Genomic DNA, 24074 nt, shown 5'->3' on the forward strand with positions numbered 1-24074 from the left:
CTGTACATCAATGCGTTTGCAGGACCCAGCTGTGTGGGGTGCTGTTCGCCCCTTTGAATGGCCTGATCATGGACCGACATAAGGGCATGGCCAGGGCCCCAGGTACCAACCATACACCTACAGTACAACCACTAAAACCCTACACAACACACACACACGCACGCGCACACGCACACACACGCACAGGCTTCAGAAAGTATTCAGACCCCTTCACTTTTTCCACATTTTGTTGTGTTATAGACTCAATTTAAAATGGATTAAAACATGTTTTGCCATCAATCCACACACAATACCCCATAATGACAAAGTGAAAACACGTTTTTAGAAAGTTAATCATAATTTTCTTTTGATCCTGACAAACTCCCCAGTCCCTGCCGGTGACAAACATACCCATAACATGATGCAGCTACCACTGTTCTTCACACGATGGACGGTGTGGAAACAGCATTGCATGTGCTGGATTTCCACTAAATTTAATGCTTTGTAGTAAAACCAAATAAACAAATTTCCAGACACTTTATTTGGTGTATCACTTGAATTGTTGCAAACACAATTATGGATGTGAGATAGATTCTTTTTCAGATTAAGTTGTCCCATCGACTATGCTTTTTCCTTTTGAGTTATGCATACTATACTCTATGTACAAATAGTATACATAGTCTAATGCTATAGTCCCTGTGTGTAAATATTACACACAGGGACTATATACACATTGAAAAATAATCCCTTTACAATTGATACAGTTCCAATACAAATAGTAAAGTTTCAATAAATGTCATTTTACATGTTACGGTGTAAGGCATAAATGCTGCAACCTGCAATACCTGAAGCAAGTTGTCTTCTACGGTACGGCCACTAGGGGACAGACATGCATTGTCATTTTGGATGACATTTCAGAATCAGGGTGGAAGGCATGTACAGTTCTTTGTACACTGTTATTTTTCAACACACAACCTGAAAAGCTGTACAGTTGTGCTAAACAAGATGTGTGTGATGATTTATTATCTGACTGTTGGTTTGGCCATGGCTCGATTTAACACAGGTGCAGTGCAGATCCTCACTGTAGGATCATTCCTATAACCAAGCTGGAAGGAAGTGTCCATCTGACATCTTTCCTACCTACAAAGTGATGGATTGTAAATGTGATGAAATATACTATATAGGCAGTTGTCTCGCCTGTACTGCCTGATGGGTGGAGTAGTGGTAATAGGCTCAGGACAATGAGCAGGTCAAGTGCCATCAGGTGCACTGAAACATTCTGACCTTGAAAACAGCGATAATATTTCAGATACACCCCCTAGTGCCAGCGCCGCCATTGGCAGTAAGACTGTATTACACCGTTAAAATTGCCTTCGAGTTTTACAAGCCACTCCGGTATCCTATAATGACAAGCATGACTGTAGGGCTTCGGACAACAAGAGTCACAATGCACAGGTAGTTGATACAGCTTGGAGGACAATATTGAAGGGTTGACAGCTACAATACATAAGAGCCTGTAGGCACAGGAATACAGCTAGAGTACATGAAGTAGCAGACGATATGACCTGTCAGCTGCTGTGACAAACAGCAGCCAACAGCATGAGGAAGCTTTAGCACTCATGGGTCTGTAAATGGGGTTGTTCCCACTCGGATTAAAATCGCTATTATTATAACCAGAGCTGGCCTTGGAGGCAGTGATGGTGTCCTTGGTTTTAGCCCTCTGGGCTGCCAGGCCACGACAGTGCAGGTAGACGTTGACAGGATGGATGAAGGCCAGCAGACTGAGAAGGACCAGGGCTATGTTCAACTGCAGGGAGAGAGAGGGAGATGGAGGGAAGGAGGAGTAGAAAGAGAGAGAGGGAAACAATAGGGTTACAACTACCACTGTCTCTACTATCACTTTAGTGATGGCCAAGTTGATGCTCTCTCTGGTGTGAATGGTAAATGTTACTGGGAGCTCTAATCAAGGTAGTGCTCTAGTGATGGTAACAGGTAGCTTCACTCACGTATAGCGGGTCCCCTCCCAGTATTCCTTTGATCAGGATGAAGCAGGGGTACTGCAGTAGGGCCACAAATGCAGACAGGGCGAACATCAAGCCGTAGAGCTTACCAAAGTGACAGGCAGGGAAACTAAACAGAGAGAGAGAGAAAGATGGGACACAGGTGAGAGGGAGGTCATTGATCTACAGTGCAAAGGTATGAACCAGGTGTGACGGTCTATCCTGTTGAACCATGTATGTGTTTGCAAACAGCTGGTGTATATGATATGAGTGTTAACTGAGTGTACATATACGTACATATACATACGTAGTGTATATGTGTGTGAATCATATGATCTTTCCATTTTCATTTTCATTTCCTTCTTGAATATAAAGTGTATGTTTTTATTGTGATCTCTGCACATATCTCTCTACTCACATGATCATAATACATATTCAACTTTTCATCAAATCAACATAAACTGTGTGTGTGTGTGTGTGTGTGTGTGTGTGGGGGTAAGGTGTGTGGGGTAGGACCCAAGTGAGGGAATGCAGTTAAAAGGCAAAACCACTTTACTTTCATAATCCACAGAGTAGACAGGATCAGACTCAGGAAAATAATAAACAAAAGGGCTTAACTAAAACAACTAGAGCATTAGCGAACTTGTTCCTATGACATGACATCGAGGACCATGAGAGATAAACCATAAACTAGAATCAAGCTATCACACTGGGAGTTACAAAACACACAACTTAAATAGGAAGGTCATGTGGCCTGGGGTAGTCCAGTGGTCTAGCACCATGGCCTACTGCGCACACATATGCCCATGTTAGCATGGGCTAGAATCTGGCCCATGCCCTGCTAAAATACCCTCTCCTTACTTTCCTGTCTATCTCCACTGTCTCTATCCAATGAAAAATATGAGTGGGACTGCCCCACAAAAAATAAAATACGACGGTCATAATAGAAAATAATAGAACTGTTGTGCCTGAGTAAGAGAGTTGGTCACTGTGACCCCCTAGTGTCCATATGGAACTGTGTGTGAGTTATGCGATGCTGATGAAGGCGTTGTTGCCTCCGTAGAGGAAGGAGTGGTCGATGACCTGCAATATGAAGGTGAGATACTGCATGGGGAGGATGGGCGTGGCGGCACAGATGGAGAACAGGACGCACTGCAGCGCCGTCAGAGACAGAGAGAGCACCAACGACTGCAGGTCTGCCTCCCACTCGGTCTCTCCTGCACACACAGATAGGATTAGCATTAGAGAACACAACGATGGACATTTCCTTCCTGTCCCCAGCACATGGTTTGGTGTGCGTATGTGAAGTGGTTTGGGGTGTGTTGTGTTGGGTTTTAGTGGTTGTACTGTAAGTGGATTGCTGGTACCTGAGGCCCTGGGCTTGCCCTTGTGTCTGTCCACAAACAAAGCCAATGAGGATAGAAGAGAATAAAACTCAACTGGGGTAAAGTGAAGATAGGCAAATCTAAATATGGCAAAGTTAGATACTGAGGTACGTGTGGCCTTCTCTGAACAATATTACCCAGCAGCTCAGAGCAGAACACTCAGTTTGTGTATTGTGTATTGTGTGTGTGTGTGTGTGTGTGTGTGTGGTTACCCAGGGATGTTTTGTCCTTGATCAGTCGCTGTAGCATGGGGTTGAGTGTGCTTACGAACAGGTAGTAGTCTCGCATCTACATGACAGACAGCCAGACCATATGAAACATGAAGAACTTGGACAGGAAACAGTCCCTGAAACTACGCTCCAGTGATGGCTAGTGCTCCTTGTGTCTGTCTCCTCATCGTTGTCTTACCCCTTGCCAATGAATATGAACATCGTGTTCTCTAGGACTGAGGAGGAGCACCAACAGCACATCGTTTGGTCCTCCAGCGACTCCTGGAGAACAGACTCTTCATTAAGGCCGAGAAGTACCTATTCCATGCCGCCTCCGTGGAGTATCTTGGTCACATAGTCGAGAGGGTCCACCTTCGGGCGGACGGTAGAGTCGGTGGTGCAGTGGCCACAACAGTCGAACCGTCAGCAACTACGACCTTTCCTGGGCTTCGCGGGGTTCTACCGACGGTTCATCAGGGGATTCGGCCAGGTGACCGCCCCACTAACCGCCCTCACCTCCACGCTCCGCCCGTTCTCCTGGACCACGGAGGCGGAGGCCGACTTCTCGACCTTGAAGGATCTGTTCACAGCAGTCCCGGTGCTCATCCACGTGGATCCTTCCCATCAGTTCTTTGTGGAGGTGGATGTGTCCTCGGGACTGTCCTCTCCCAGATGTCGGCGGAGGGCCAGAAACTCCACCCCTGTGCATTTTTCTCGCAGCATCTGACTCCAGCTGAGCAAAACTACGATGTAGGGAACCGGGAGCTGCTGGCAGTGTACGCAGCATTGGTGGAATGGAGACACTGGCTCGAGGGGGCCCAGCAGCCGTTTGTGGTTTTGCCGACCACAAGAATCTCATGTACATCCGGTCGACAAAGAGACGCCAGGCACGCTGGACCCTCTTCTTCACCCGCTTCGAGTTCACTATCTCCTACAGACCTGGCTCCAGCAACACCAAGGCCGACGCACTCTCCCAACTGGCACCGGAGGAGATGGCCCCGTCAATGCCAGGCACCATCCTTCCTCCCACCCGGGTGGTTGGCATCGTCACCTGGGCCATTGACTCCGTGGTCAGAGCGGCCCAGCGCACCCACCCCGGACCAGGACGCGGACCCCCCAGTCGTCTCTTCATTCCCCCATCAGCCCGATCCTGAATCCTGGAGTTGGGTCACGTCAGGCCACCCGAGAGTCGGCCGGAACCTCTCTTTCATCCGCCGGCGATTCTGGTGGCCCGCCATGGAGGCAAACACCAGGGAGTATGTCACCACCTGCACCATCTGCGCCCGGAGTAAGGCCTCTCACCAGCTCCCTGCCGGACTACTGCAGCCCCTTCCCATCCCTAGCCGTCCTTGCACTCACATCGCCTTGGATTTTGTCACCGGTCTACCCACCTCCCAGGGTAACACAGTTGTGCTCACCATCGTAGACTGGTTCTCCAAGGCCGTCCACTTCATTGCCCTCCCTAAGCTCCCCTCCTCCGCTGAAACTGCCGACCTGGTACTCCACGTTGTCCGTCTCCATGGCATTCCCCAGGACATCATTTCTGACCGTGGTCCCCAATTCACTTCCCGGGTGTGGCAGGCCTTCTGTAAGGGCATTGGGGCCACAGTCAGCCTCTCCTCCGGGTACCACCCCCAGACCAACGGCCAGGTGGAGCCAACCAGTGCCTGGAATCGGTCCTCCATTGTGTCTCCTCCAGCCATCCCTCCACCTGGCGCCGACACCTACCCTGGGTGGAGTACGCCCACAACACCATGGCCAGTAACGCCACAGGCATGTCTCCGTTCCAGGGTTCCCTGGGATACCAACCCCCCATGTTCCCCTGCCAGGAGGCAGAGGTGGCAGTTCCGTCCACCAGGATGCCCCTCCATTGGTGCCGGCGGGTCTGGAGGGCCGCTCGGGCCACTTTGGAGAAAACCACAGAGCGGTCCAGGCGCAGCGCCAACCCGCAAGCGCAGACCCGCAAGCGCAGACCCGCAAGCGCAGATCCGCCCCGACCTACCACCCTGGGCAGCGAGTTCGGCTGCAGGCTAAGGACCTCCATCTCCCCACAACCTCCCAGAAGCTCGCCCCCCGCTACTCCCCATCGACCAGATTATCAAACCCTCCGTAGTACGTCTTACCCTCCACGCATACAGGACTATTAATCCTGTCTTCCACATGTCCCAGCTCTAGCCTGCAGTCTCCAGCCCCCTGTCTCCCCCTGTCTCTCCCTCCTCTGCCCCGAGTGCTAGACAACGGCGAACCCATGTGGACTGTGAGGGAGGTCCTGGTGGTCTGCCGTAGGGGTCACAGTTTCCAGTACCTCATCGACTTGGAGGGCTACGGGCCTGAGGATCGAGACTGGGTCCGGCCTCCTACTTCGCGTACCCCTCCTTATTGGCCGACTTCTATTGGGCCCACCCAGACGCTCCAGGACGGTTGCCCGGTGTCTCCTGTAGGGAGGATGTCTACTGTTATGGTTCCCCCTCCTAACCAACCCTCTGGCACCACCTCGAGGCCGTGGCGGTCATCAGTGGAACGTCTTCCTCCCAGTCGACAGCGCAGCTGGACCCGATCCCCAATCAACACACCTGCAACCCATCCCCAATCAACGCCCTACTTAAACCCTACCTGAGCTTCAGTCCAGCGTCAGAATGTACTGTGACCATACGGTAACTTTTGTGTATCTTCGCAACTACGCTTCAGCCTTCCAGTGATTCCTAGTGCTCCTTGTGTCTGTCTCCTTGTCGTTGTCTTACCCCCTTGTCTCCTGTGTTTCTCCTGCAGTCCTGACCCCTTGGATCCCGCCCTCCCATGGACCTAGCCCCTTCGTCTCCTCGACCCTCTACCCCTGTCCCACAGACCTAGCCCCCTCCCAGTTCCCTCGGCTCCTTCCCCTCCCCTCCCCTGATACTGGACATCCCCCTACCGACCCTGGACCGGCCCTCTACTACTCTCTGGATTACCCTTACTCTCCCCCTTCCCTTATCCCTTATTATTATTACTATTATTAAATACGCTTTTGGGCTAACCATTATTCTCCGCTCTCTGTGCCATCATTGGTTCCACCCAAACGTCTCTGTGTAACAGTTTGAGCCCAATTTGAGCTCTTTGCCAATTTTCAAAATTGACAATATCGTGCGCTTTGATGCGTTTGTATGTCATCAGTCTGAGGAATAGATAACCATGATGGCACGAGAAACACACACGCAATTGCAATCACACACTCACTTACACACACACACACACACACACACACACACACACACACACACACACAGACACAGACACACAGACACACACTTCTCTGCTTGTCTCTCAGACTGCAGTGGGCAGGATGAACAGTTCACCCTCATATTCACCATCGCCAACAATTTCCTGCTGCTGCCCAACGGCTTCAGGCTGATGAGAATGTGAGTCTGACACAACCTTGTTTATACAGTGTTGTTTAGAAAGATACCCTTGTGTGGCAGTTATTGCATGCAAAGGATTGTCCACCAAAAATGCACAGTTGACAGACGCTGTACAGAGCAACACCAGAGAATAGGAGCGGAGAAAGAGTGAGCATACCAAGAAGTGACTAGAGAGAGAAAACCAGTGCCTCCCACGCACCTCCCCCTCCGCCAAATGAAATAGGCTAATCTATATTTCGGGACACTTGCTTCACCCTGCCTTGCTTCAGCCGACGCAAAGTTAAATGGTTAAGAATCAGTCTTTGTCAGTGGGAGTTCATGCTTGATTCTTACTAGTTATAACTGTAGTAGTTGTCCATAGTGACCAGAGATAAAGAGAGAGAAGGCAGGGAGAAGAAAAAAGGGGGACAGCAACACCAGAGGATAGGAATGGAGAGAGAGAGTGAACATGCCAAAGAGAGACTAGATTTAGGAACAGAGAGAGAAAACCCACAGAACCTCGACACATCTCCCCCAAATGAAATAATCAGGTCTTGCTTCAGCCTGTGTGAGTCATGGCATGAGTGGAGAATGAGGATTGATGAGCAGCATAGCAACAAAAAGTAGACAGAGAGAGAATTCAAAGTTTGGAATCTCAGAGGGTAGTACAGGAATGACTTTGAAAGGAGGTTGGGACATGCAGCAGTGAGAACATGCTTCAATGTTCGCGACCACAATAATCAAACAGCTCTACACATAGGCGTCGAGTTCCATTCATCATTGGGGGGGTAGAAATGGGCAGTTTTTCAATAGGTTTAAATTTCATAAGACAGAGCAGCCTATCAATACTGTATACCTCGGCTACAGTGAGAATAAACTGAAGTAGCTAGATGGTTTGCCCAACGCGCCTGCATGTGCAGTCAGACCTTCCCTTTTCGGCACAATATGATAAAAGTGCAGTTGAAAAGAAGCTTGGCCTGTGTGGGGGGACATGCAGCGTTCGGCCTGTAGAGGGAGCTACAGGACCGTGGCCGGGGTTGTGTCGGCGAGACTTTTGTTGCACACCTGCTGCGAATTAAGTCTCGTCGGTGAATGTTTAAGATGTGTGTGCTTCTGCTATTTCGGTAGCTAGGCTGGAAACGGCGAGAAAGGCGAGGAGAGCGGAGAGCGGACTGTTCACACTTCTCCCCTCAGGCCGGAGGTACAGAAGTGTTAAATGCAGGACCACCAGACTGAAGAACTCCTTCTTTCCCACTGCCACCAGGCTCCTAAACAACCCATAGGAGATTAATATAACCTTACTACCTCATAACCAGTTTGCATAATTGCACTGCTACGTTTGCACTGTTTTATTATTATTATTGCTGCTATTTTATTTTATGGCTTAAATTTTGCTGTCTTGTACATTTGTTTAGTATATATTGTATATTCTTTTGTATATTTTACATTGGTTGGCATTCTGCGGACAGCAAAGCAAGAATTTCGTTGTACAGGGAAACATGTTTTCTACTGTGCATATGATAATAAACACTTTGAATCTTGAATCACACACACACACACACACACACACACACACACGAGGTAAACTGCTCCCTCTCTTCCTGTAGGTTGGAAACCTGTTTTGCTCCCATCGCTCCACCATCATCACTCTGTACAATGGCGCCTTCGACTCCTCTTCTGCCCTCTTCTTCATCATCAAGGTAAGAGTAAGACACACGCACACGCACACGCACACGCACACACACAATCACACTATTTCACTCACATATTGTATTGATCTCTCAGACATTTCTATTATTTTTCATGACCTCAGATGATGATGATGATAATTCCACTCCTGTCTCTTCCTTCCTTTAGTTGCTGTTTGAGGCTGGGGTTTCTCTACGAGCATCCTTTCTCTTCTTGTCCGCGTATGCCGTCATACACTTGGTCAGGACCTTCCTACTGTTTCCCAAGAAGCACATCCCTTACCCTGAGGGCTACACATATGGGTAAGCAGATCGCATAATGCCCTGAGGGGCCATCTGATCTCCCTCTCTGACCTGAATGAGTTCAAGTTTTTACCTCAACCCTAGCAGGTTTACTGGTTCCCTGGGGGCAGAACATTACATGTATGGTAGAAGTGCTTACTGCCCCAGTCCATTGTTCCCTAGGGGCAGAGAGTAAAATCACAAAAGGTGGAAAAAAGTCCTTACTGCCCCAAAGGCAGAACTCAGAAGGGTAGATAGCCCATGGTTCCCCGGGGACAGAAAACTACAATCACCATGTTTCCCTGAGGGAAGACAACATCAAAAGTAGCTAGCTAGATTACCCACCAGATAACTAACTATACACCTTAGTGTTAACTTTTTTGTCTGGATAGTTAGCTAACAACTCATCAAATAATTTGCCAGGAAGGTAGGTCAATCGAGGTGAGATTCTGGGATCCAAGATAAGACCAAAACAAACAAATCAGATACAGGAGGAATTATGGTACCATCTGTACAGATGGTTTGCTTGATTGACATTGCCTTTGTCATGGTCTGCCACAAGCATGACAGTAGCACCTTCCTCCTCTCCCTCCTCCCCTCCAGCATTTGTGGGAATCTCCACTTGAACAACCTGTTTGTAGTACAACTCCCGACTTGGTGGACATTGTTGTAGTGAAGAATACACACTAGTGTAGCGTTACCAAGAGTAAATTTGTGTACATATTGGTTTCACCATTGAGAAATTACAACACTTTTTATGCATAATTCCCCTATTTCAGGGTCAGTGACCTATATTTTTCCTATTGCGCCAACATTTTGGTGCGACCGAATGAACTTTGAGTTTCATGTTGTTCCTTTGACAGGATGAACTGTGGACAGATGGAGACCGTCAGCCCAGAGCCAGCAGCAGTCAATGGCAGCATGCAGGACAATGCTGTGACCGAGATCACACATTTTTTCAACGAGAACACAAAAAAGGAAGGCGTGTGTGTGGATTTATATAATTTCAATCATTATTACTGGCAAAGTTGCACAGCTAGCTGTTTACATTTAAAATCTTTCATTTTTTATTTTAAGTCAGTTCGCACACACTCTTACATTATCCATCCGCATAAACAGAGAAGAGCCGGGACTGAGCTGGGTGACCACTAGGTCCTTGTAGAGATGGCAGTGCCAAGCGGCCAGCAGAGGTGGAAAAACTGAGAGATTGTGCTAGGGTTTGGGGACTGACCATTGTTTGCAGATAGGGAGGTACTGTCCCCTTTACTGCCCTCGAGGCGAGCACCAGGGTTTTGAATCTAATGCGAGCTCCTACTGGGAGCCAGTGAAGGGTGCGGAGCAGGGGGTGACATGGGAGAATGAGATTTTGGGAGATTGAACACTGAGCTGCAGAGGTCTGATGGCGGGAGATTGAACGTACATTCTGGCGGAGGCAGGATCTAGCCATCGCTGAGATGTTAGCCACACAGGACAGTTGGTTGTCCAGGATCACCCCAAGATTCTTGGTTGTCTGGGAGGGGGGGCATAGTGGAGTTCTCAACAGTGATGGAAAAGTCTTGGAGTGAGCAGGCTTTCCCAGGGAGGAAGAGCAGTTCTGTCTAGGAAGAGCAGCTCCAGGTGTTCATCTGAGAATATTAGCAATGTTGTATGTGTTATCAAAGTTGATTTGACACTAAGCTACCAGTAACCTTTTCCATTCACATACTACAGTGCCATAACCATTACTTTCTCTCTCTTTTTCTCTCAGACCGTAGTTTCCGGGACTGTTTTCTGTCCAAGTTCTACATGTTTCACCTGATCTGGCTGTCTGTGATGCAGCTGCGACACTACCTGTTCATAGGCACAATCAACCCCATGCTACAGCGACTTACCGAGGATGAAACATCCCTGGGTAACCACACACACACACACACACACACACACACACACACACACACACACACACACACACAGTGTCGTATTTAGATTCGCCTTTCTTCTATTGACTCTAGTTGACTTTTTATTCCCTTTTTTCTTACCCTGTCCTCATTGGCTCTGTTTGTCCCTCCAGTGAGCACGTACATCAATGCGTTTTGCAGTGACCCAGCTGTGTGGGGTCCTGTTTGCCCCTTTGAATGGCCTGATCATGGACCGACACAAGGGCAAGGCCAGGGCCCCAGGTACCAACCATACACCTAGCGCACAACCACTAAAACCCAACACAACACACACACACCAAACAACTTCACACACATACACACAAAACCACTTCACACACATACACCAAACCGTGTGTGTGTTGGGGACAGGGGGTGTAAGGGAGGAAATGGCCATGATTGTGTTCTATAATGCTAATCCTGTGTGTGTGTGTATGTGTGTGTGTGTGTGTGCGTGCGTGTTTGTGTGTGTGTGCAGGAGAGAGCGAGCGGGAGGCAGACCTGCGGTCCTCTGTGCTCTCTCTGTCTCTGACGGCGCTGCAGTGCGTACTGTTCTCCATCTGTGCCGCCACGCACAATTTTGGACTTTCTGAATGGTGAAACAAATATGTACACAAATACCATTAAATAAAATCTCTCTGTCTGTAGTTTCCCTGGCTGTCACTTTGGTAAGCTCTTCGGCTTGATGTTGGCCCTGTCTGGATTTGTGGCCCTGCTGCAGTACCCCTGCTTCATCCTGATCAAAGGAATACTGGGAGGGAACCCACTATACGTGAGTGAAGCTGCCTGTTACCATCACTAGAGCACTACCTTGATTAGAGCTCCCAGTAACATTTACCATTCACACCAGAGAGAGCATCAACTTGGCCATCACTAAAGTAGAGAGAGTGGTCTTAGTGACCCTATATTTTCTGTCTCTCTCTTTCCTTCCTTCTTCCCTCCATCTCCCTCTCTCTCCCTGCAGTTAAACATAGCCCTGGTCCTTCTCAGTCTGCTAGCCTTCATCCATCCTGTCAACGTCTACCTGCACTGTCGTGGCCTGGCCGCCCAGAGGGCTAAAACTAAGGACGCTGTCACTGCCTTCTAGACCAGCTATGGTTATGATTATTGCTGTGAGAAATCCTCCTCCAGAGACTCTGCTTATTATTTTCCTTATCCTCCTATTTTTGTTGATTGATCCTACCTGTGTATGATTGCCCAACCAGTTTATAAGCCTACGTCTTGCCTTTGTTGTTGTTTAGTTGTGAACTTTTGTTCCATGGATGTACCTGTGTTTCCCTGTGACTACTTAGGTAAAGTTACGTTTGATTTTGGCAACTCTGAGTCCATAGACTCAGCAGTCAGCCGGCAATTTATGATTAGTAATAAAACATGTATTGATTTAACATAATGGAGAGTACATGTTTCAGTAAAGAAGCTGGACACAAAATTGTTAGCATGATAACTCAAGAGGGTTACAAACACTGTACACAAATTTACAATTATCGAGTGTCATCAACACACTGAATGGCTAATGGAAAATGTAACTATAAATAAACTGATGTTTACATATGTGTGGGGGGACATGCAGCGTTCGGCCTGTAGAGGGAGCTACAGGACCACGGTCCTGGGTGACGGACGGTCCAGGGTGACGGAGGCGAGGTTTTGTTGCGCAGCTGTTGCGAATGAAGCCTCGCTAACCAAAGGGTTTAAGATGTGTGTGCCTCGGCTGTCGGGGAGAGAGGACGACTAAAAAGTCGCCGAGCGTTTTGAAGGGCTGGAAAGCCAGAGACTCTAAAATAATAAAATCATAATAAACGGGACCATTCCCTCAACACCACACTGCGTCCGCCTCTGTGTACACAAGGATCTCTTTACAATATGTTAATGTTGGATGTTCCTCTTTTGAAATTGACACATTTGCCAGAGATAAACCAGATTTAATTGTTCAATCTTTGCATTATGTCAGAGGTTGCATTTCAGCAAAATACAGTTTGAGCAGAGACACTGCCTGCCCAAAGCCTGCTTCTCTGAGCATATTGAATGTTGATGAGAGTCCAGTCTATTTCCATCTACAGACCTGACTGATGGTGGAGAGGAAGAACCCCAGTCGTACCTGACATTTATACATAGATCCTAATCTAACATCATAAAGATGAATTCTGATATCTCTCTGTGTTCTTGTTAGTATGGTTGATGTCTCTCTCATCATGATCTCTTCATAAAGATCAGCTTTCACAATATCTGATGTTTCTCCAAATATGAAGTGATGTTACTGTAACTAATTACATATTTGCTTTCATGGTCGATTGGTTTCTGTCATACTGTGTTTTTTCCCTTACATTCACTGATATGAGAGCGCTAGGTAGATGGAAGCAGTTTGTGAAGTAGTTTGACACATACTGTGTGCTATAGGCATATATACTTCAAGAAACCAACCAACACATGTCATCCCATAAGGACTCCTACAGGTCTACAGACAGTGAATAGGATCTGATGTGGCTTCTGCTCAACTCATCAGTAAAACATTGACTTTGTACCCAGGCCATCATGCCTTGCATTACACTACAAAATCACTTCACTTGTGGCCTAGAGGGAGGAGAACCCAACTGAGGTAGGCATTTTTCATCATTTGAACTCGACAAATCACATGAATGCAAAGTGTTTCTTCAAAAGGAGGAGCTTCAGAACCCTCACACAGGTGGGAAGCAGCAAAGAGAGGGGGAGGTACATAGGGGGTTTTGAGGGAGGGACTGGTTGGGAGAATAACCAATGACTATGCGCCGCTTGCTTTGGACGGTGCTCCTGTTCAGGGAATGAAGGCCATGTAAGGCCAGTAAATTTGATCAATGATCATACTAATCAACAGGTTTGTCTCGTCATCATATGGGTACAATGAATAAGGGGCCTCACTCCCAGTTTCAGGTCACCACACCTTTGGGGTCTCTTGTATAAAATGTGTGTCTCTCAAACATGTAGTTGTTGTTGAACTGCCTTTCATTACCTGGTATACTCGGTGTACCGTACAATACTATTTTGGACAATAGACTTGGCCAATAGACTTGTTACTTGACAAACCGCTTTTGGAACTGCAAGACATTTTATTTCACGGGTGAAATTCTTACAGCCAGCATTGGGGGAATGATAATCCAGAGTCAACAAGTGAGTGATGAGACTCGTGAGATTGGTTTCGTAAGATTGGTAAGACATCAACAGAACCAGAGGCAGAAGATAACAGGTGCCACATTGAGACCTGTGTCTGGATTTCTGTTGCAGATGCATTCAGGAGAGATAGGAGTGTTTAGGGGTGGGGCGGAAGTGGGTGGAAGGAAGGGCTACAGTCTAAAGAATGAGCGAGAAAGTGAAAGAGAAAGAGGGAGGAGGACTTGTTTGTAAGATTGGCAGGAGGAGATTCTTTTGAACTGTGAGTAGTCGGCTGGCTGTTTGTTTCCATGCAAATAAATGTTGCAAATGGGGTAGTTTGTGTGCAATATTGTTTTGTGTGTAGTTACTTTATGATGAAATGACAAATGTTGATTTGTTTGTACTTTCTATTATGTATTTGCACAACTATTTGCATGTTCCTGAGTGCCATGGGCAGTTATTAATCAACTCAGAAAGGCAATGTTTGTCATTAAATCATCACATTCAGGAAAGACTCTTTGAGATCTGAAGACCCTTCAGAGGAAGAGAAAGAGGAGGTGATTCCACAAGGAAAGTTTTAGGAGATGAAGCTAAAGGAAGAGTGACATCTAGGCGCTGTGTGTGTGTGTGGGGGGGGGGGGGCATGCTGGGGTGTGAGGGCGGGGTAGGGGTGCGGCGCTGGCTGACCCTAGCCACGGGGCTGCTGGAATGCCTATGTTTTGCGGGAGCCGTGTTCGGCTGGGCCTCCCTGGTGTTCGTCCTGAAGACGGAGGGCTATTTCAGCTACCTGTGTGTGAACGCCACAGGGGTCAACAGCACACAGGTCCTAGGTCAGTGACCTCACCACACACCCACACTCACTGACTCACTCACTCACTCACTCTGTCATTCATAACACAAAACTCTGTCTCTCAGACTGCAGTGGGCAGGATGAACAGTTCTCCCTCATCTTCACCATCGCCACCTTCCTGAACAACTTCCTGCTGCTGCCCAACGGCTTCATCTTTGACCACTTTGGCACCACGGTGGCCAGGCTGATGGCAATGTGAGTCTGACACAATCTTGTTCATAAAGACCTAATCAAGCTTGTTTATCTAGTGACCATTGTGTTAATAACTAAAAAGTTTAACAAGTTGACAGTTTTCAATAACTCCCTGAGACAACATGTCCTGGTGCAATTTTTATGAAGCCTGCAGTCACAACACTGGTATGACTAAAGTTACACATTGTCTCCTCCTTGATTGATGGAATCATCTCATGGAGACGTCAAGTTTCGTTAAAATGCTGTGAGGAATTTGTTTTGACCTATTCATACCATCTGTACAGATGATTTGCTTGATTTGTTGTCTCAAGCATCCTTTATCTGATGGAGACTTCAGGCAAGTTTTGTGACAATGCCATTAAGGAGTTTGTTTTGGCCTAATCTCGGATCCCATAATCTCATCTCTTGGTTGACTTCGATTGATCTACCTTGCTGGCAAACTATTGGATAACTTCCAAAAGTCCAAAAGCCTGTCCAAAGCCTCTTTCAAAGAAAAGACTAGATTTAGAGAGAGAAAACCAGTGTCCCCCACGCACCTCCCCCTCCGCCAAATGAAATAGGCTAATCTATATTTCAGAACACTTTTGTGATTAAATACCCCTGTTTAGATGCACTTTACGCTGTTGTCTGAGTATCTCTCCGCACTTGGGTCCACCGCACTACCACCCACCCTAACAATGCATTAATGTTACAGCACATGGAAACGGGCCAACTATATCTCACCAGTGTTAGTGGGCTAATCAAAGCACAGTTATATCACAGGCTTTCCTTTGACAGACCAGATCTCTTTTCTCAACAGTTCAATTGCGTTGATTGTTGATTCGTCACAGCCTAATATTGTATTGTTGTTGTCTGGTTGTTTTAACTTCCTCTACAGATCACTGTACACCACCGGTAACTTGTTAGTAGCCTTCTCCAGTGCAAGTAAAAACCTTCTCTTATCTTCAATACTGTTTAGTATGTACCCCAACATTTTGAGGTCATGATGATGACGTAACATGGTCAGACACCATGGAGTTTTAAAATGTACTAAAGCTTTCTGCTTTGTCTGTCAGCTCTGTCTGCCCTTCTCTTCCCGGCACTCTCCTTCATTGCGGTCGGTGGCGTCTTGCTTCTGGTCTCCAACATACAGGTAGGCCCAGTCGCCACTGAACCCAGGGTGTTACCATAGCTACCCCCAAGGTGTTCTTTATGAGGTTCTATCATGATCTCCTACATAAACATAGGCTAGAGTCCTCAGGCTAGAGAGCTTATTTCCTCAAACAAAGATCAATATGTTGGTCGAATTACTACAAAGAACTATCAAAGTGCAAACGTAATCTGAGGTTTGAGCCCAATTTGTGCTCTTGGCCAATTTTCAAAATTCACAATATTGTGCGCAAACACCTCTGGAGATGGAGAACGCTTTGATACGTTTGTATGTCATCAGTCTGAGGAATAGATATCCATGATGGCACGAGAAACACACACGCAAATGCAAACACACACATACTCACTTACACACACACACGAGGTAAACTGCTCCCTCTCTTCCTGTAGGTTGGAAACCTGTTTTGCTCCCATCGCTCCACCATCATCACTCTGTACAATGGAGCCTTCGACTCCTCTTCTACCCTCTTCTTCATGATCAAGGTAAGAGTAAGACAGACACACATGCACACGCACGATCACACTATTTCACTCACAAATTGTATTGATCTCTCAGACATTTCTATTATTTTTCATGACCTCAGATGATGATGATAATAATTCCACTCCTGTCTCTTCCTTCCTTTAGTTGCTGTTTGAGGCTGGGGTTTCTCTCCGAGCATCCTTTCTCTTCTTGTCCGCGTATGCCGTCATACACTTGGTCAGGACCTTCCTACTGTTACCCAAGAAGCACATCCCTTACCCCCTCCCTGAGGGCTACACATATGGGTAAGCAGATCCCACAATGCCTTGAGGGCCCATCTGATCTCCCTCTCTGACCTGAATGAGTTCAAGTTTTTACCTCAACCATAGCAGGTTTACTGGTTCCCTGGGGGCAGAACATTACATGTATGGTAGAAGTGCTTACTGCCCCAGTCCATTTTTCCCTAGGGGCAGAGAGTAAAATCACAAAAGGTGGAAAAAAGTACTTACTGCCCAAAAGGCAGATCTCAGAAGGGGAGATAGCCCATGTTTCCCCGGGGACAGAAAACTACAATCACAATGCTTCCCTGAGGGAAGACGACATCAAAAGTAGCTAGCTAGATTACCCACCAGATAACTAACTATACACCTTAGTGTTAACTTTTTTGTCTGGATAGTTAGCTAACAACTCATCAAATAATTTGCCACCAAGGTAGTTCAATCGAGGGTGAGATTCTGGGATCCAAGACTAGGCCAAAACAAACAAATCAGATAAAGGAGGAATTTGTTTTCGCCTAATCATGGTACCATCTGTACAGATGATTTGCTTGATTGATATTGCCTTTGTCATGGTCTGCCACAAGCATGACAGTAGCACCTTCCTCGTCCACCTCCTCTCCTCCAGCATTTGTGGGAATCTCCACTTGAACAACCTGGGCGTAGACCGACTCCCGACTTGGTGGACATTGTTGTCATGAAGAATACACACTAGTGTGGCCTTACCAAGAGTAAATTTGTGTACATATTGGTTTCATCATTGAGAAATTACAACACTTTTTATGCATAATCCCCCTATTTCACGGTCAGTGACCTCGCCAAACACACACACACACACACACACACACATACATACACAGACACTTCTCTGCTTGTCTCTCAGACTGCAGTGGGCAGTAAACAGTTCTCCCTCATATTCATCATCTGATGGGAATGTGAGTCTGACACAACATTGTTTATATAGTGTTGTTTAGAAAGATACCGTTTTGTGGCAGTTATTGCATGCAAAGGATTGTCCACCAAAAATGCACAGTTGACAGTCGCTGTACAGAGGATAGGACCGGAGAAAGAGTGAACATACTAAGAAGAGACTCGATTTAGAGAGAGAAAAACATTTCCCCCAACGCACCTCCCCCTCCCCCAAATGAAATAGGCTAATCTATATTTCGGGACACTTGCTTCACCCTGCCTTGCTTCAGCCTACGCAAAGTTAAATGGTTAAGAATCAGTCTTTGTCAGTGGGAGTTCATGCTTGATTCTTACTAGTTATAACTGTAGTAGTTGTCCATAGTGACCAGAGATAAAGAGAGAGAAGGCAGGGAGAAAAAAGGAATGGAGAGAGAGAATGAAGTTTGAGTTTCATGTTGTTCCTTTGACAGGATGAACTGTGGACAGAGGGGGACCGTCAGCCCAGAGCCGGCAGCAGCCAATGGCAGCATGCAGGATGATGCTGTGACCGAGGTCACACCCAATAACAACAGGAAAACAGAAAATGAAGGTGTGTTTGTGGATTTACCTCAATATAAATTGGATTATTATTGATTGGCAAAGTTGCACAGATAGCTGTTTACATTTATTTAAATGGAACAATTACTATGAGGTTGAAGTAGAGATTCAGTTCTGATTTGATGGTATTTGTGTACATATTGGTTTCACCATTCAGACATTTTTAACACTTTTTTATGCAGAGTGCTATTTTAGGGTACCCAAAAGTAATGGAATAATTGGTGTTTCTGTTAAATCAGATGTGTTACGTCACATCATTCGTGCAGGCATAAGAGAGCTGTCAATGTGTAGTATAGATTCTAGGCTTTGAATTTGCGTATGGAGTTTGCTATTGGTGTCTGTCAACATGAGGACCAAAGAGGTGTCAATGAAAGTCAAGGAAGCCATTATTAGGCTGAAAAATCAGACATAGCCAAAATCGTAGGCTTGCCAAAATCAACAGTTGGGAACATCATTAAAAAGAAACGCACTGGTGAGCTCAGCTATCACAAACGGGCGGGCAAGGAAGACTTCCACAATGGATGACTGAATATTGCTCATAATTAAGAAAAAAGCCAACATAACTGTCCCACAGATCAGAAACACTCTCCAGGAGGTAGGCGTGAATGTATCAGAAACTACCATCTGCATTATACGTCACCAGCCGAACTACAGACGCTTCACTGAAGGGTGAAAACAATTAGTTAACCTCAAAAAGGATGGCCAGGTTGAGTTTGCTAAAAAGCCTGCAGAGGTCTGGAAAAAAGTATTGAGGACAGATAACATTAATATTATCTTGGTGTGAGTGATTGCAAGGGGAAAGTTTGGAGAAAAAAAGAATCTGCCCAAGATTTACAGCAAAAATATTCATCTGTGAAATATGGTGCTCGGCTACAGAGCGGTAAAGGTAACAGCCCCTACTTATCAGCAAACACTGGTCAGTCCCCAAACCCCAGCCTGATCAATCCATTCTTCAACCTCTGCTGACCGCTTGGCACCTCCATCTCTACGAGGCTAGGAAATCTCGACTTTAACGTCAGTAATTGTTTGATATCACTGTTGAGCTATGTGTGTGTTTCAGTCGTTACCCAGTCTTTTCTCGCTCTCTCTCTCTCTCTCTCTCTCTCTCTCTCTCTCTCTCTCTCTCTCTCTCTCTCTCTCTCTCTCAGAGCGTAGTTTCCGGGATTGTGTCCTGTCCAAGTTTTTCATGTTTCACCTGGTCTGGCTGTCTGTAATGCAGCTACGACACTACCTGTTCATCGGCACACTCAACCCCTTGCTACAGCTACTGACCGAGGGCAAACCCTCCCTGGGTAACCACCCCACACACACACACGACACACGGCATATGACACGACACACAAACTGACTGTTCTCCTCTAAGCTGCTGGGTAATATTGTTCAGAGAAGGACCTCAGGATCTAACTGTGCCATATTTAGATTTACCTTTATTTGCTTTACTCCAGTTGAGTTTTTCCCTTTTTTCAAACCCCGTCCTCATTGGCTCTGTTTTTCCCTCCAGTAAGCACGTACATCAATGCGTTTGCAGTGACCCAGCTGTGTGGGTTGCTTTTTGCCTCTTTGAATGGCCTCATCATGGACCGACACAAGGGCAAGTCCAGGGCCCCAGGTACCAACCATACACCTACAACACAACACAACACAACACAACACAACACAACACAACACAACACAACACAACACACACCAAGCCTCACCCTCCGAATCATTCGCACTATCCAAACTCTCACCATACACCAGATCTAAGAAGCAGGCTGTCGTTTGAGTATTGTTGCATTCTCTGACTCTGTTATTTATCTGTGTGTGGAAAGACGATGGAATGGAGGAAATCGACAGGTTATGTACTGTGACGTTAATCCTATCTGTGTGTGTGTGTGCGTGCGTGCGTGCGTGCGTGTTTGTGTGTGTGTGCAGGAGAGAGCGAGCGGGAGGCAGACCTGCGGTCATCGGTGCTCTCTCTGTCTCTGACGGCGCTGCAGTGCGTCCTGTTCTCCATCTGTGCCGCCACGCCCGTCCTCCCTGTGCAGTACCTCACCTTCATACTGCAGGTCATCAACCGCTCCTTCCTGTACGGAGGCAACGCTGCTTTCATCAGCATTGCGTAAGTCACACACACACACACACACACACACACACACACACACACACACACACAGCTTACTTACTGCTGCTAATGGTAGTCCATCGTGGCCAATGATTGACTACTGTTTGTGGGTCCGTTGATGACTGTATAGTCCAATGTGGGATGCACACTATCTGCCACAGGCAGGGCATATGAAGGCCTGACCCACTGGGGCAGGTGTGTTAGGATTGGTGGTGAGGTGAACCCAAGTGTGGATGAATACTCAGACGGAAGACCTAGTAGAAAATAAAGAATGTCTTTAATGAGAGGGTTGGCGCAAGGCACAAAAACATATACTGGAATAAAGGGTAAAATAAAGGTGGAGAAAACCAGGCTCCATCAACAAAGGTACACACTTAATAAGTGGACTAAGAAATAATAATAATGGTATAGGGCAACGGGGTAACAATCTGATACAGACTGGCAGACAGGTTACTCACAGACAGGCAGAGAGAATCTCCGACAAAGACATAGGGAACACACAGTTTTGTACACTACACACAATTGCCCCCCCATTCTCTCTCTTTCTCTCTCTCTGTTTAGTTTCCCTGCCTGTCACTTTGGTAAGCTCTACGGCTTGATGTTCGCCCTGTCTGCATTCGTGGCCCTGCTGCAGTACCCCTTCTTCATCCTGACCGAAGGAATACTGGGAGGGGACCCGCTATACGTGAGTGAAGCTACCTGTTACTATCACTAGAGCACTACCTTGATTAGAGCTCCCAGTAACATTTACCATTCACACCAGAGACAGCATCAACTTGGCCATCACTAGTAAGTAGAGAGAGCGGTAGTAGTAAACCTATATTTTCTGTCTCTCTGTTTCCACTCCTCCTTCCCTCCATCTCTCTCTATCTCTCTGCCTGCAGCTGAACATAGCCCTGGCCCTTCTCACTCTGCTGGCCTTCATCCATCCTGTCAACGTCTACCTGCACTGTCGTGGCCTGGCCGCCCTGAGGACTATACCCCAGGAAGCCATAACCGCCTCCTAGACCAGCTCCAAAAAGGGAACACACACTTACACAGCCATCTCAGCATCACTGAGCTGCCCCCTTTCTATGTGTTGTTTGGATAATAGCTGATTTTAATCAGAGTGGGTATAATCTTACACCTCTTTTGGCTAAATCCAAAGCTGAATAAGTTCTGTGTAGAGGCCTTTCATTTCATTCAGAGAACACACTTTCACATACAAACATACTTTCTCCCCAGACCCTGAAATTGCAGTGTTATGCTAGTCTCAGAAATTGTCACGCCTTTGTTTGTAAATCGGACACGATCAAGAAAAAGATTACCCTCCCCCATCAGTTCAACTCCTGGCGAGAAAGGCAGAGTCAGATATTTTTAGTGATGAAAAGGACACTATTGAGAGGCTGTGTTGGTAAAAATGACAACCGTTATTGACAATGAATTTGGCCACATCTCTCTTCAATGTCTTCCACTGCAGAAGCATGTCTTTTTTTCCATATAGCCCACTGGAAATGAACATTTTTACAATAGCGGACATGTACAGTATTCCCCTTTCGCTCATTCCATATTGCCGCAAATACAAACAGCCTTTTGGACTTAATACATGAGGCTCTCAAAATGCTAATTAATACAAATGCAATATGCACAAATCATCAATATAAGTTGCACGGTTCAACCAACTGCAGCCATGTATGTTCTCCAAACTATGGGGAAAGCCAATGAACATGGCGTTATTTCTATTACCTGGATAACTATCATTCATATTCCCCAGGTTGATCGTTAGGTTTCGGCTATTTACATACCCATCCATGACCCTCAATTTTTCCCACCCTACACCCATCATGAGGTTGCTACACCCGACGCAATAAATGAAAGTTTATTGTGCACAGGAGGAAAGTAACATTGAAGTAATCAAGGTGACAGTGACACATTCCGTAACCTCCTGCACACTCTTGCATCCCCCTCCGGTTCTCTCACAAGAGAACACGAAAAAATTATTAACCTCCCCCATCAATATTACATCAGCCTTACTTTGACTAAAGTGTGTAAATAGTGAGATTTGTATTGCTTGGATCTCTTTTGTAATGACACAGGTCTTACGGTTGAGAACAACTATCACAAGTAGGCTAAATCTTTTCATTTAAACATGGAGCAAATAAAATAATGTAATGTAATTTTGTTTTGTACACACATTTTTTAATCATAATGACATTGCTTATTTGAGAGGTGCCGTCAATCTTCCATGAAAGAACGGAATTTGTTAAATGAAGAACTGAAGAAGTGCGATCATTAGAATTGCTTTTCTCCAGTGGCTAGATAAATTGTCACACTTTTGTTATTGGGAAACAATTATGAATGCCAAATATGCTACAATCCGCCCACCTCCCCCCCATAATAATTGTGCGTATGCCTTCTGTACAACCTTAAATAAACACTTTTCTGCATCTTTATTTCTGCATCAGTTCGATCTTGAATCTTGAATCTTGAATCTTGAATCTCTTGAATCTTGAATCTTGAATAAACTCACAGCAGGCGCTGGCCTTGTCCTTTAGATGTATTTTAGATGTCCCTTAAATGTGCCGGGGGCATCAAGCCACCTGTTTTATGCTGATTTTCTCCTACTGTTTAATGTCTCAGTTTTTCAGTTTACAACAGACTCTAATCTTGTGTTGTCCTCTTTAAGTTTATCTGTCTGAGCCCCTAAAAAATAGACTTCAGCTCCTGAATTCGTCATTGTATTTATTGTTTATATTGCTTTGTATTGTTGTGTTGTGAAGCACCTTGTGACATTTGTCTACGTAACAATTTGTCTATGAGTAAAAATTTCTAATAATTTCATTCACTGACTTGAATGAGTTGAAGTTTTTACCTCAACCCTAGTTGGTTTACTGGTTCCCTTGAGGTAGACATTACATGTATGGTAGAAGTGCTTACTGCCCCAGGTCATTGTTCCCTAGGGGCGAGTGTAAAATCACAAAAGGTAAGTCCTTACTGCCCCAAAGGCAGAATTCAGAAGGGTAGATAGCCCAAGGTTCCCTGGTGACAGAACACTACAATCACCATGTTTCCCTGACATCAAAAATAACTAGCTAGATAACCTACCAGATAACTAACAATACACCTTAGTGTTAACTTTTTTGTCTGGCTAGTCAGCAACCAACTTATCAAATAGTTTGCCAGCAAGGTAGGTCAATCGAAGTCAATCGAGCAAATCATCTGTGCCATGATTACAAGTTGTGTGAACACAGCCCTGAGCTCCTTCCACCGACAGTGTCCAGATTCTAGCCTGTATCGAAGACCGGCTTATACATATGTGCCCTCTCTCCTGAAGGTGTAGGTTTGGCAACACACCTCAGGCAAACATGTCCTACAGTCACAACACAAGTATGACTAAAGTTATGCATTGTCTCATCTTTGATTGATGGAGACGTCTGCCAAGTTTTGTTAAAATGCTGTGAGGAATTTGTTTTGGCCTAATCATGGTATCATCTGTACAGATGATTTGCTTGATCAAGCATCCTTTATCTGATGGAGACTTGAGGCAAGTTTTGTTACAATGCCATTAAGGAGTTTGTTTTGACCTAATCTTGGATCCCA

The 24074-nt window shown here is 46.1% G+C and overlaps 2 protein-coding genes and 1 pseudogene across 3 annotated transcripts in view; 2 read left to right on the forward strand and 1 right to left on the reverse strand.

Annotated features, from left to right (window-relative positions):
• Positions 1-200: 200 nt before the first annotated feature.
• LOC310816120 (equilibrative nucleobase transporter 1-like) overlaps positions 201-24074 on the reverse strand; it is a gene marked incomplete at its 5' end in the record, with an annotated part of 214539 nt that continues 190665 nt past the window's right edge. Inside the window, one exon of the mRNA XM_083686125.1 lies at positions 201-1786. Coding sequence (XP_083542251.1) covers positions 1514-1786 — 273 coding nt within the window. The 3' untranslated portion in view covers positions 201-1513. The remainder of the gene's footprint in view (positions 1787-24074) is intronic.
• On the forward strand, positions 10552-11920 carry LOC310816581 (equilibrative nucleobase transporter 1-like; annotated as a pseudogene). Its single transcript has 4 exons — positions 10552-10808; positions 10968-11076; positions 11312-11605; positions 11798-11920. The product of its transcript is annotated as an equilibrative nucleobase transporter 1-like (transcript).
• On the forward strand, positions 14573-23251 carry LOC310816583 (equilibrative nucleobase transporter 1-like). Its single transcript, XM_083686835.1, has 12 exons — positions 14573-14786; positions 14872-15001; positions 15876-15922; positions 16054-16130; positions 16538-16630; positions 16776-16915; positions 18265-18383; positions 19540-19683; positions 19893-20000; positions 20306-20492; positions 21057-21180; positions 21380-23251. The coding sequence occupies exons 1-12, from the start codon at positions 14600-14602 to the stop codon at positions 21500-21502; spliced, it is 1479 nt and encodes a 492-aa protein (XP_083542961.1). The 5' UTR covers positions 14573-14599; the 3' UTR covers positions 21503-23251.

This window comes from Argentina silus (assembly GCF_951799395.1).
Source record: "Argentina silus genome assembly, chromosome: 15".
Taxonomy (NCBI): domain Eukaryota; kingdom Metazoa; phylum Chordata; class Actinopteri; order Argentiniformes; family Argentinidae; genus Argentina; species Argentina silus.

Bases quoted from the DNA above. Each gene is read 5' to 3' on its own strand.
- LOC310816583 (XM_083686835.1), top strand. From the start codon at position 14,600: ATGCTGGGGTGTGAGGGCGGGGTAGGGGTGCGGCGCTGGCTGACCCTA. The intron at 16,131-16,537 runs GTAGGCCCAGTC...CTCTTCCTGTAG, and splicing joins TTCTGGTCTCCAACATACAG to GTTGGAAACCTGTTTTGCTC. The intron at 18,384-19,539 runs GTGTGTTTGTGG...TCTCTCTCTCAG, and splicing joins CAGGAAAACAGAAAATGAAG to AGCGTAGTTTCCGGGATTGT.